This window comes from Saimiri boliviensis, chromosome 7 (genome assembly GCF_048565385.1).
Source record: "Saimiri boliviensis isolate mSaiBol1 chromosome 7, mSaiBol1.pri, whole genome shotgun sequence".
Taxonomy (NCBI): domain Eukaryota; kingdom Metazoa; phylum Chordata; class Mammalia; order Primates; family Cebidae; genus Saimiri; species Saimiri boliviensis.
The window spans coordinates 73455670-73467736 of record NC_133455.1 but is presented as its reverse complement, the minus strand read 5'-3'; the positions used below and the strand labels follow the sequence as shown (position 1 = coordinate 73467736).

Here is a 12067-nt window from a genome sequence, read left to right as displayed (position 1 = left end):
ATTGGTTAAGATTCCATAGTCTAAATCAGTCTTGAAGATAACTAGCTCCTCCAGGGTCCCTAAGTGCCAGAAGTTGTGAGAATGAGAGATGAAGATCTATGGGACATTGCCTTTTCCTGGGAAGTATTAATGCAAACGGCCTCTTGAACACTTTGAAGTTAGGGAGTGCATGACATCCTTAAGTCTGACCAGTGAGGTGAATTTTTGTCCCCTCCATTCCAAAGACAGGGGCCAAGTAAAAGTTGTGATGTTTTCCCTTTTACGGGGGATCACCCTCCTCTAATTTCCCCACTGTGCTGTCCATGTCGGTAGTGTTAGCACCATAAAGAACACATTAAAAAAATGTAGGAGGCTGGGCGCGGTGGTCACACCTGTCATGCAACACTTTGGGAGGCTGCGGCGGGCGGATCACAAGGTCAGAGATCCTGGCCAACATGGGGAAACTCCATCTCTACTAAAAGTACAAAAGTTAGCTGGGTGTGGTGACACGCACCTGTAGTCCGGGCTACTTGGGAGGCTGAGGCAGGAGAATCACTTGAACCTGGGAGGCAAAAGTTGCAGTGAGCCGAGATTGCCACTGCACTCCAGCCTGGGTGACAGAGCGAGACTCCATCTCATAAAAAAAAATGTAGGAACAACTTAGGAAGGCCTTATCCCTTTTTCTCGGGCTACCATACCTCTCTGGAAGTAAAAGTTCTTTTTCATCTTTTACCTAACTACCTAGTAGGTAAACGCAATTATTATTTATGTATCTTCAAAAGTGCTAATTAAAGTAACCTATTAAGATACTAAATAAAGTAAATTATTGTCTGAGTTTTAGTATAGGCCTAGGCATCTGGCCCTAAAATATTTCACTTAAAAAACTTAAGCATTCTGATTTTTTTATTCGTCAACATACCCTTGTGCTTGAAATTATTTTTATACTTTCTATGTTTAAAAAAGGTTTTGTTTCCCACTCTCCCCCTGCCCCTCCACCACCAGTTTCCTGACTTTTGCAAAAGTGAGGGAAGTTGAAATTTTAAAAATAGTAACTATTATACTTAACTGTCATTATGAGTAAAAGCAGAATAGTGAAATACTGAATGTTGTGTATGTTTAGGCTCTTAAAAAAGCATGTCCAGTAAGTTGTGGGAGAATAAAATTTTAGGTTGCAATTTGAATAAATTTAAATGCTACATTTTATGATATGGAAACTAAATTTTATTTGGGAAATTAAAAGCATAACTTGTTATTTCAGAAACGCCATCATTTTTGCGGCCTCTGTTGGACCGAACTGTAACCAAGGGAGAAACGGCCGTCCTACAGTGCATTGCTGGAGGAAGCCCTCCCCCGAGACTGAACTGGACCAAAGATGATAGCCCTTTGCTGGTAACTGAGAGGCACTTTTTTGCAGCAGGTAATCAGCTTCTGATTATTGTGGACTCAGACGTCAGCGATGCTGGGAAATACACGTGTGAGATGTCCAATACCCTTGGCACGGAGAGAGGAAATGTGCGCCTCAGTGTGATCCCCACTCCGACCTGCGACTCCCCTCAGATGACTGCCCCGTCGTTAGACGATGACGGATGGGCCACTGTGGGTGTCGTGATCATAGCCGTGGTTTGCTGTGTGGTGGGCACATCACTCGTTTGGGTGGTCATCATATACCACACAAGGCGGAGGAATGAAGATTGCAGCATTACCAACACAGGTGTGTAAACAGAAGCTTGGCAACAGGTCACGGGAGTCATGTGTATTTGTGGTTCTGCAAATACTTCTAGAAGGTGTGTCTTGCAGTCTGAGTTCATCCCAGAAGGGTGACTCATTTGTTTCAAGCTGCAGAAATATGGTTCGCTAAAAATAACACTCCAGCCCCAAATAAAGCTGATGTTTGAAGATTAATACTTTTTGTTAAAATGACATCAGAATATCCTGTGGCTGTAAGATAAAATCCAAGTCACTGACTAAAATATTTCTGACTCCTTCATAAGATAGTGATGGAGAACCAGTAAAGCCTCTTAATGATGAGGTTCACTCTCTGCAGTGTTTGTGTGTCTCGTGTATGCGTATGTGCGTGTAGTTAGGTGGGATTTTAGTTATCAGTGGAAGAGGAGCTGTGACTTGATTCGTATGTGCAAAGTCAGATATTGATTAATAATATTAAGCAGGGAATATGGCAGTAATCACGCTTAATTTGAGAGCCTACATACTGTCCCATGAAAATTCTTAAGCCTTCATCTTTAAAAAAAAACCCTTTAAAAACTGTTGTTTTGAAATTTGGGAGGTGCATGCAGTGGGTGATAAAATAGACAATCAGTTTATACTTCCCAGAGCAGCAAAGCCCTAATTGCCTTTCCAGAATACTGTACAATCAAGATGGTTTTGCCAGAGTTGATAACCCCTAATTTGATGTATACAGAAGCCAAAATAGTCTATGCCTATGGGATGCCTTTGGGACAATTATGGTCCTTCTTGGTTAATAAAATGCTACTGTTTTATTACAGATGAGACCAACTTGCCAGCAGATATTCCTAGTTACCTGTCATCTCAGGGAACATTAGCTGACAGGCAGGATGGGTACATCTCTTCAGAAAGTGGAAGCCACCACCAGTTTGTCACATCTTCAGGTGCCGGATTTTTCTTACCACGACATGACAGTAGTGGTATGTATTTAAAATGAACGTGGGCTGTAATTGTTTTGTAGTCTTATAATGGAAGGCTCAGATATGATACTCATTTTCACAATGCATGGATTACACTGACATTTAGGACCTGGCCCAACATCACTAGCAATGCTAAGATTGTATAGTTCTAGACCCTTCTCTTAAATACTAGGAAAAAAAAAAATCTTTGTTTCTGACAATTAAAAAAAGACCAGTAGGTTTAGAGAAATTTAATTATTCCATGCAATCTAGTATTTCCGTGATGTTATAAATGTTCTTTGGCCCTGAGTATTCTCCTTCCTTAAGTGATACTAACTGGTTACATGAATGGGCTTTAAAGTCAAATGGTTTGCATTGTTCTCTTTAAGAAGTCTATTTTTTAAATTTATTTATTTATTTTTCTTATTATTTTTTGAGATGAAGTCTCGCTTTGTCACCCAGGCTGGAGTGCCGTGGTGCGGTCTTAGCTCACTGCAACCTCTGCTTCTCGGGTTCAAGCCATTCTCCTGCCTCAGGCTCCTGAGTAACTGGGATTGCAGCCACGTGCCACTATGCCTGGCTAATTTTTTTTTTAATTTTTATTTTTTATTTTTAGTAGAGATGGGATTTTGCCATGTTGGCCAGGCTCATCTTGAACCCCTGACCTCAGGTCATCTGCCCACCTTGGCCTCCTAAAGTGCTGGGATTACAGGCGTGAGCCACTGCACCCAGCCTCTTTCAGAGGTCTAAATCTGACCCTTGCTTTAAATGCTGCATGACTTTGAGAATAATGATGAGACAGCATAATACAGGAGCACAAGTTTGGTACAAGACCAACTCCTCCTACCTAGACTCCATGTGCCGTGGGGCATGTACAGGACTTTTCGATGAGGTAGTTGTACAAATGAAATGAAAATGGAAAACTACATGGTGCTAGGCACATATTAAGGGCTTAGCAAGTGGAAGCTATCGATGTTATTCTAAAATATATGACCACCTTTTCCCTTAAGTATTCTATGCTCTGTGCCAGACATTGTACTGGGAAGAGAAGTATATTTGTTTTCAGTTTCACAGTTTAGTCAGTGGTGAGATCAACTAAAAGTGCTTGGCAAGGCAGTGATAGAGGGCAGAGAGTTAGAAGATCTGAGCATAGACCTGAGCATTCTGGTTAGAACCATTAAATGGCAAAGAGTAGAGACCCAAGCTCATTAAACTATAATGGGATTAACTGAAAAGACACTTAAGGAACATCTAAAAAGACAGAATTGGGGCATAATGGTGCCAGGCTGCCTAGATGAGGCTGTTTTCAGAGCAGCTCTGGGCCACCAGCATTATTACCTCACATTCTACATTTGCTTTTCTCTCAGACCACCACCTTTCACGGCCCAGTTTCTGCTTTCCAGGCATATGACCCATCATGACATCTCTGACCCTGATGATACCACTTATTCTTCACCTGCTATGTCCAGAAGTAAATGGCGTATCATTTCTGTGTTGTTTGGTTCAAATACCCATGAGATGATATGTTTAGCTGAGCTTATCTTTGAGATGGGCATTAAGAGGCCATTGGCCAAGTGCCAATCCTGGTTCTGGTCATCTGGGACCTTTTGTAAGAAGGGGGCAGTGCTGATGGTATGTGATTCAGACCATGGCTACTTTGGCTAGAGGATCCACACACATTAGATTCCCTTAGAAACCAAGTGAGCAATAAGGCCAGCACACCTAGCACAGTGGGTAATCGAGAATTCTCATACATTTTTTAAAACCTTACTGTAAATTTCTGCACATTTTTTTTTGTCTCTATGATGTTCTAGTCATACTTTCATCTATACATATAAAAAATGCCAAAACCGGAGAGAATGTTGAATGGCACTTGAATACTTGGATCAGTGACTAAGATTTTTGTTTTAAAGGGACCTGCCATATTGACAATAGCAGTGAAGCTGATGTGGAAGCTGCCACCACAGATCCGTTCCTTTGTCCCTTTTTGGGAACCACAGGCCCCGTGTATTTGAAGGGAAATGTGTATGGCTCAGATCCTTTTGAAGTGTATTATACAGGTCGGTGGTTTTCTTGCCTGAGTACAGTTCTGTTTCATAGAGAGACTTCTAGATGTGCTAACTGTCATCTCCTTCTGTTATTACCCCCAAATTAAAAAGGTTGCAGTCCTGACCCAAGAACAGCTTTAATGGACCACTGTGAGCCCAGTTACATAAAGAAAAAGGAGTGCTATCCATGTTCTCATCCTTCAGAAGAGTCCTGCGAACGGAGCTTCAGTAATGTTGCGTGGCCTCCACATATGAGGAAGCTACTTAACGCTAGTTACTCTCAAAACGAAGGACCCGGAATGAAAAATCTGTGTCTAAACAAGTCCTCTTTAGATTTTAGTGCAAATCCAGAGCCAGCGTCGATTGCCTCGAGTAATTCTTTCATGGGTAAGTTTATTAGGTTATCAGGTACCTCATCTGAGGATCCATACTCTGTAAGCTGAGTGTGAGAGATCAGTGAGAGCTTTGAATGTCAAACTGGTAAGAAATGGTTTCTTCCATGGTGCTGCCATGACATCCTACTAGTTAGCGTAAAGGCTTCCAAAAGCAACGTCTGAGATGGGATTTTACTTGATGATGTGTTTAATTTATAACTAAGCCTCAGGAGCTTTCTGGGTAGCACTGTGTGTGGCATCTACTTCAAGAGTTTGGGGATGACTTAGGAGCTCAGCTTGTCAGCCATGTGGAAAAAGTGGTTTCGGGCTCCCACGGCCTTTGGGGTGGAGTTGTGTGCTCTGCATGATTGTGGTTTGGTATGTCTGGTGGCTTCCAACTGAACCCACAGTCGAAGGGTGGAAAACAGCATCCTACCTAGCAACAACTGCTAGTCCGACAAGCTAGACTACCTTTGGCAAAAAATACCAGCTTTAAGGCCCAAGTCGGTGGTATTAGATGCTGGCTGGCACCAAGATTAGGTTGTGGATTTTTTGGTCTGATGCATGGGTACAGTGGGATGGAAGAGCTGAGGTCATCTTTTCACCGAGCAGAGAGAGATGGGAATATCAGCTACAACTTGCCATGTTGACCAAAAAAAAAAAAAAAAAAAGATTTTTCGAATATTTTACCTAGCTTCTAAGAAATGTTTTATCACAGCATAATTATTTATATTCCTTTTTAGAAAAAAAGGAAAATAATATGTTTTGTATGACTGAGGCAAGAATTTGATTCAATTGAGTAATATTTTGCTACAATTAATAAAGAAAGGTCAAGACATAGGTTTATTTTGAAAGAAAATTTCTTTTTTTTTTTTTTTTTTTTTTTTTTTGAGACGGAGTTTCGCCCTTGTTACCCAGGCTGGAGTGCAATGGCGCGATCTCGGCTCACCGCAACCTCCGCCTCCTGGGCTCAGGCAGTTCTCCTGCCTCAGCCTCCTGAGTGGCTGGGATTACAGGCACATGCCACCATGCCCAGCTAATTTTTTGCACTTTTAGTAGAGACGGGGTTTCACCATGTTGACCAGGATGGTCTCGATCTCTCGACCTCGTGATCCGCCCGCCTCGGCCTCCCAAAGTGCTGGGATTACAGGCTTGAGCCACCGCGCCCAGCGAAAGAAAATTTCTATATTCACGCCCAGTTAGCTTGGATCATACTGTCCAGCGTACTGTACCCTTCATCAAAATCTGTGGGCTTTCAGCTGGGATATCGGGAAACTTATATTGGGGAACTTAGGGACCTTTATTGCATGACCACTAACATTACTACAGGTCATGAGATATGATAAAGAATAGATGCATTTGTTCAGGGAATGTAAATATGAGGGAGGGCAAATGTCTTTTGCTCCATTCTGGAATTGATCTATTTGTAACACAGATGTACATGCATATGAGTACCGTAATGTGGACTTGTAGAAAACATTTATTCTTATTCATGGGGTAAGAAGTTTCTTCATTTGCAGTTGGTTTTATTGATTCACATGCTAGCAAAGGGACCCATGTGCTCAAGGTGTTTCTTTCTTTCAGGTACATTTGGGAAAGCTCTTAGGAGACCTCACCTAGATGCCTATTCAAGCTTTGGACAGCCATCAGATTGTCAGCCAAGAGCCTCTTATTTGAAAGCTCATTCTTCCCCAGACTTGGACTCTGGGTCAGAGGAAGATGGGAAAGAAAGGACAGATTTTCAAGAAGAAAATCACATTTGTACCTTTAAACAGACTTTAGAAAACTACAGGACTCCAGATTTTCAGTCTTACGACTTGGACACATAGACTGAATGAGACCAAAGGAAAACCTTAACATACTACCTCAAGTGAACTTTTATTTAAAAGAGAGAGAATCTTATGTTTTTAAAATGGAGTTGTGAATTTTAAAAGGTTAAAAATGCTTTATTTATACAGATGAACCAAAATTACAAAAAGTTATGAAAATTTTTATACTGGGAATAATGCTCATATAAGAATACCTTTTAAAACTATTTTATAACTTTGTTTTATGCAAAAAAGTATCTTATGTAAATTAATGACATAAATCATGATTATTTTATGTATTTTTATAATGCCAGATTTCTTTTTATTGAAAATGAGTTACTAAAGCATTTGAAATAATAACTGCCTTGTACTGTTTTTGAATAGAGGTTATTTCATTATATTTTGCACATTATATTTAATAAAATGTGTCAATTTGATGCCAAGCCCATTTATACAATAACAGTTTTATTTTCCACACATTTTAGGCTTAATTAGTTCACATTATCATGTCTCAAATTGATGGGAATTACATTTAGCCCATTAAAGTATGAACAACAATGACTGTTCTTTCTACCTCCTAGGATTGTTAACAGATTCAAATCAGATTGTGCATGTGAAAGCACAATTGTAAACAAGAAGGAGCTACAGAGATTTAAGGTACATTAATTCATTTCTAAATCTATGAACAAAAAAAGATTTGTGATTATGATCTGGTATAGTACAACTGCCGTTCCTTAAATCACTGCTCAATTCATGTTTCTTTAATTATAGTAATGCCTTATGTGGTCTAATGCCTTATGCTTATCCAAGTAGTTTCACATTTGCCATCTCTTTTCTTACAACAAGCGAGTGTTTTATTGTACATGTCTATAGCTAAAATGGCTATAGCAGAGGTGGACTTTCATGCACTGTTCCAGGTTATAATGAGATGCTGCTGGAATTGCTTTCTGTTTTTATTGATTTTCTGCTGAAGAGTAGTTTGTATATAAATGGTACTCTTAAGCTGTTTTTCAGCATTCTTTAACAATTACCAAAATATTTTCTTTGATCATTAAGGTTTGGTTAAAAACTAAGTAGCAAATCTGTTGCTTACGCACGTAAAACTATTTAAAACATTTGTTTTAAAACAGTACTAGTTAAATATGTAATTTATATGACAGACATATCTACATAGAAAAATGAATATAACTATATTTTCAAAACTAGATGACACAATTCAAAGTAATCGAATGGAAAAAAAATTCAGTTTAATAATTCAGATTATAAAACTTTTTTCTTCTTTAGTAAGTTCTAGTTCATATGTATAAAGAAAAACCTCCTTGCTCAAATTGACACAAAAAGAGTTAATATAGCACAATAAGCTTTAAAAATTAGCTGACCTCGAAGGTGTGAATTTATGCCATTGTCTTGTCTTTGAACTAAATTGAAAGCAGCTATTCAAAAAGCAGATTCTTAGAGAATATGTTGGGGGTAAAGTCTTTCTGCTTTTAGTGAGTTTAGAGCTTTGTTTGTAAGCCAGAAGCCTGGAACCCAGATTGCAGTCAATTTTCCTGCTTTAATTTAGATGCCAGAGTCCAAGACAGGATGCTGATCCTTCCTTGGACCACCAGTGACTAAGTACAGAGAAGTAATTTCATGGGCTTTGTCTTGATGGTGTTGCCAGATTTTTGAAATTTTATTGTTAGTTTGTCTTCATTATTGCCAGATGGGGCATTTTCGGTGATTATGAACTAATTTTAAAAGATTTAATTTTTCTATGCTGAGCACAAAGGTTTAAATCATTAACACCTGAAATTCAAAAATTAGATTCACTCTACATCAGTATGATTTTACCCTTTTACTGTGGCATGTGCTACACCTTGTGGATTAGATGTAATCTTAACTATCTGGAGAAAGAGTAGGAACTTGATTTCTCTTTGACAGTTGCAGGAAAAGAATATATATGATTTTGAGACTCCATATTGAATTGACAAAATGAATCTAGTAGGTGGTAAGATATCCTAAAATAACATAGACTCAAGGTTAAAAGCCTAATGTAGATAAATGTCACATTGCTTGAAGGAATGCTTAAAAATTCTAGCTTAATCATCCTATGCTTTTTGATATGAGTTCATGTATAACATATCTTAATAGATGTTCACAAAATTTCTGTATTATTTTTATCTTAATTCCACTATTGGCACTATTAAGATAGTTACTATGTATAATCTTACCTGTTTTGTAGGATATTGGGAAAGACGTACTTCTTAGTTCTGGCAAAATTTTATGAAACTTAAGTATCTGGAATATATATAATTTATTTTCACAGCCTTTCTACAGAAGGAAACCAAAAGTTATTTCTTAAAATAGAGCCATACTACTTTTTAAAGACTGACAGAAGAAAGGAAAGTGGTTTGGTGTTTGTACACACTTGGGAGGCTCTATTTATTTTAATTCAATGTGATAGGAAGTAATTTATTATCAATATTATGACAGATGTGCTACACTGGTATTCTTCAAGAGAATGGGAACCAAATGTCATTGCAAAATGCCTGAGCTGTCCTTCTCACTCTTGCAATCTGTAATGATCAAATTTATGTAATAGGATAATTTAGAATTCATTGTTTAAGACAGCATTCTATTAACACATTGGATAACACAATACCCTGCCAAGAAAACAATTAGTCCTCAAAGAGAAGTACAGTGTCTTCATGAACTGAATAATTTTCATACTCCAGAAATATCTAGGTGCCAGAACTTACCATTTTCATGGGACATTTCTTAAACTAATGTGTAATAGGAAAGCACTGAAATAATTGTCTTGCTTCATCCCAAATGTGACCTAAAATGGCACAGAAATATTTTCACTGGTATTTTATTTTAATAGAGAAGAGATTTTGCCCACATATTTTCTGAATTATCCCAATATCTTGGGCCATTTGGTTTTTGTTGTTGTTGAAAAATCTGTTAATGGGATGTCTTTTGACAAAAGTGTTTTATTTTACTCAAGGTACATTATTATGAAATTAAACTTATGAAAGTCTATATTGTGGATTGAGATTGCACAATTTATCAAGTTCATTCTTACTATCTTAAAAATTGCAAGTTGGTTTTTCGTTTCTATTTTTTTTAGTGTCAGATCTGGATTCCATATCTGCCTATATGATGGTTGATCCCCATGAATACCAGAAAAGTTAAACCAACATTCACAGGGAGCTTTTCATTAAAATTACATGTTTTAATTAAAGATATTTTAAGAATATATTTTAAAGAATATGACAAAGGAATTCACAACTGAATACTTCTTGCTTCTATAATTTTTTATATACCTTTGTTGGGTTTCATGTTGAACTTTGGCTTCTATTTTACAGGTTTAATTTTTTTTCTTACTCTTTTTTTTTTTCAGTAATACTTTTATGAGGTTATTGTAGTTGTTTTGGTGATTATTTCGAGATTACTTCCTGTGGCTTTATTTTTATTGAAGTACAGTGCAGAGTTGAAATTTGGAAACGATACACTTGAGTTTTAAACATTTCTTATGCTCTGGTGATGTGAAAAATGAATAAAATCTTACTATCAGTGGGACAGGAAGCAGGTTCATGAATAAATACTTATTATCAGTGTGTTAAATGCTGTAGCTCAGTAGACCCCTGTACCTGGCAGTGACTCTCTCTGAATGTTTGCTTTCTAACTGTACTACCTGGCAGTGGTACGTGCACCTCACCAGCAGGTCCCTGGCTAAGCTAATTATCTCTTTTCTTCACCTGCATTCCACAGCCGTTACAGTTCTGGTGCTCTCTTTCTGATTTAATCATCAGTAATCACCATTCCCGTTGGTTTTGCTCCTGGGTTTTCTCAAGGCAGATGATACCTTCCCTCTTATCCCACTAACACAGCTGCAGTTCAGCCCCTTATCTCTCTTTTGTAGCAATGTTTTAACCTGTCTTCTCCTCCCTTGTTTTATCCAATCCATTGTCTTTGCTGTCACTGGAAATACTTTTCTAAAGTAAATCTGAATGGGTCACCTCCCTGTTTAAAAACCTTTGATGACCAATTTTAAATCCTAGTTGTGGAATATAAGACCGTTTGTACACATCCAAGCACACCCTTCCAGCCATGCTCTCATCACCCCTGAATGTTTTGACCATACAGTACTCCTTATCTGCCCCTGTGCACTGTGTCCTTTTAGAAACTAAAAATCATTGTATGGATTATCTCATCTTTAGATCTGCAAACATTTGAGTGGCTACTGTGCTAGGTGCTATGTTACTTGCTGTGGTTATTATAATATTAATAAGACAAATATTATCTCAAGAAAGTACTAGATAGATGACAGACTCTTTGTCCTGAAATGTTTTTTTCTTCTTTCTCACTTGGCAGAATCCAGTTCTTTTGCTTTTACCCCAAGCATGATAGCTGTTTTCCCATAGAACTCTGTGAACCATCTGAGAAAATCACAGGGAAGCAGGTAGTTACTAAACCAGCTGTTATGTCATTGTATAAGAAATACTAAAAACAGTTAACCTCTATGTTAATCAGTTACTTTCTATGAAGAAATGAAGTAAAAAGTTCTGTATTTTTTGCCAATCACAGTGTAGCACTTAGCAGTGTGATCACATGATGAATTAGATGATGTGTGGGCACTTAGCCAGAAATCAACTTGTGCAGTTTACTAAAGGTAAACAAGTGGCCAGGTGTGTCGAGATTTTTTTTCCCCTATAGGAACAGTGAGTGGCTCCAAGTTAAAAAGTATGGGGTTTATGTGGAAACTATAGTGATGTACCTGCATGAGAAGTTGCTGTCTCTCTGTCTTAACTTTGTCCTCAACATGTAAATATGATTGTGAGAATCCGGTAATCCAATATCCATCTTCCCTTAACCTTGCCTCTAGATTATTCACTCTCTTATTTTTCTCATTCAAACTTCTCAAAATCTTAGTTCCTCTTCAACCCAAGAAGATCAAACTTTGTTCATATTCAGTTGAAATTGTTTTTGCCAAGATTGCCAGTTCTCCTAATTTCCAAACTCACCCTTATGTTTACAGTTTTTATTTTACTGAATTAATGCATTGGTGTAGCACCTTTCTGAATCTCTACATTTTTCTAGTCCCACTTGTCTTGCTGGTCATTTTTCTTGGTGCCTTTCATTAATGCATCTCCCATGGCCAACTTCTTAAAAATTAATGTTACTCAAGGTTTAACTTGCTTGGAGTGTCTGATACGTGTCTATCCTTTACC

The 12067-nt window shown here is 37.9% G+C and overlaps 1 protein-coding gene across 2 annotated transcripts in view; it reads left to right on the top strand.

The window, feature by feature from the left end:
* The window catches only part of LRIG3 (leucine rich repeats and immunoglobulin like domains 3), a 50681-nt gene extending 40545 nt beyond the window's left edge, over positions 1-10136 (top strand). Inside the window, exons 15-19 of one of the 2 annotated variants that reach the window (XM_010337260.3) lie at positions 1238-1690; positions 2484-2642; positions 4535-4681; positions 4781-5056; positions 6628-10136. In XM_010337260.3, coding sequence (XP_010335562.2) covers positions 1238-1690; positions 2484-2642; positions 4535-4681; positions 4781-5056; positions 6628-6872 — 1280 coding nt within the window. In that variant the 3' untranslated portion in view covers positions 6873-10136. The remainder of the gene's footprint in view (positions 1-1237; positions 1691-2483; positions 2643-4534; positions 4682-4780; positions 5057-6627) is intronic. The other variant, XM_074402816.1, reaches the window with a different exon arrangement.
* Positions 10137-12067: the final 1931 nt, after the last annotated feature.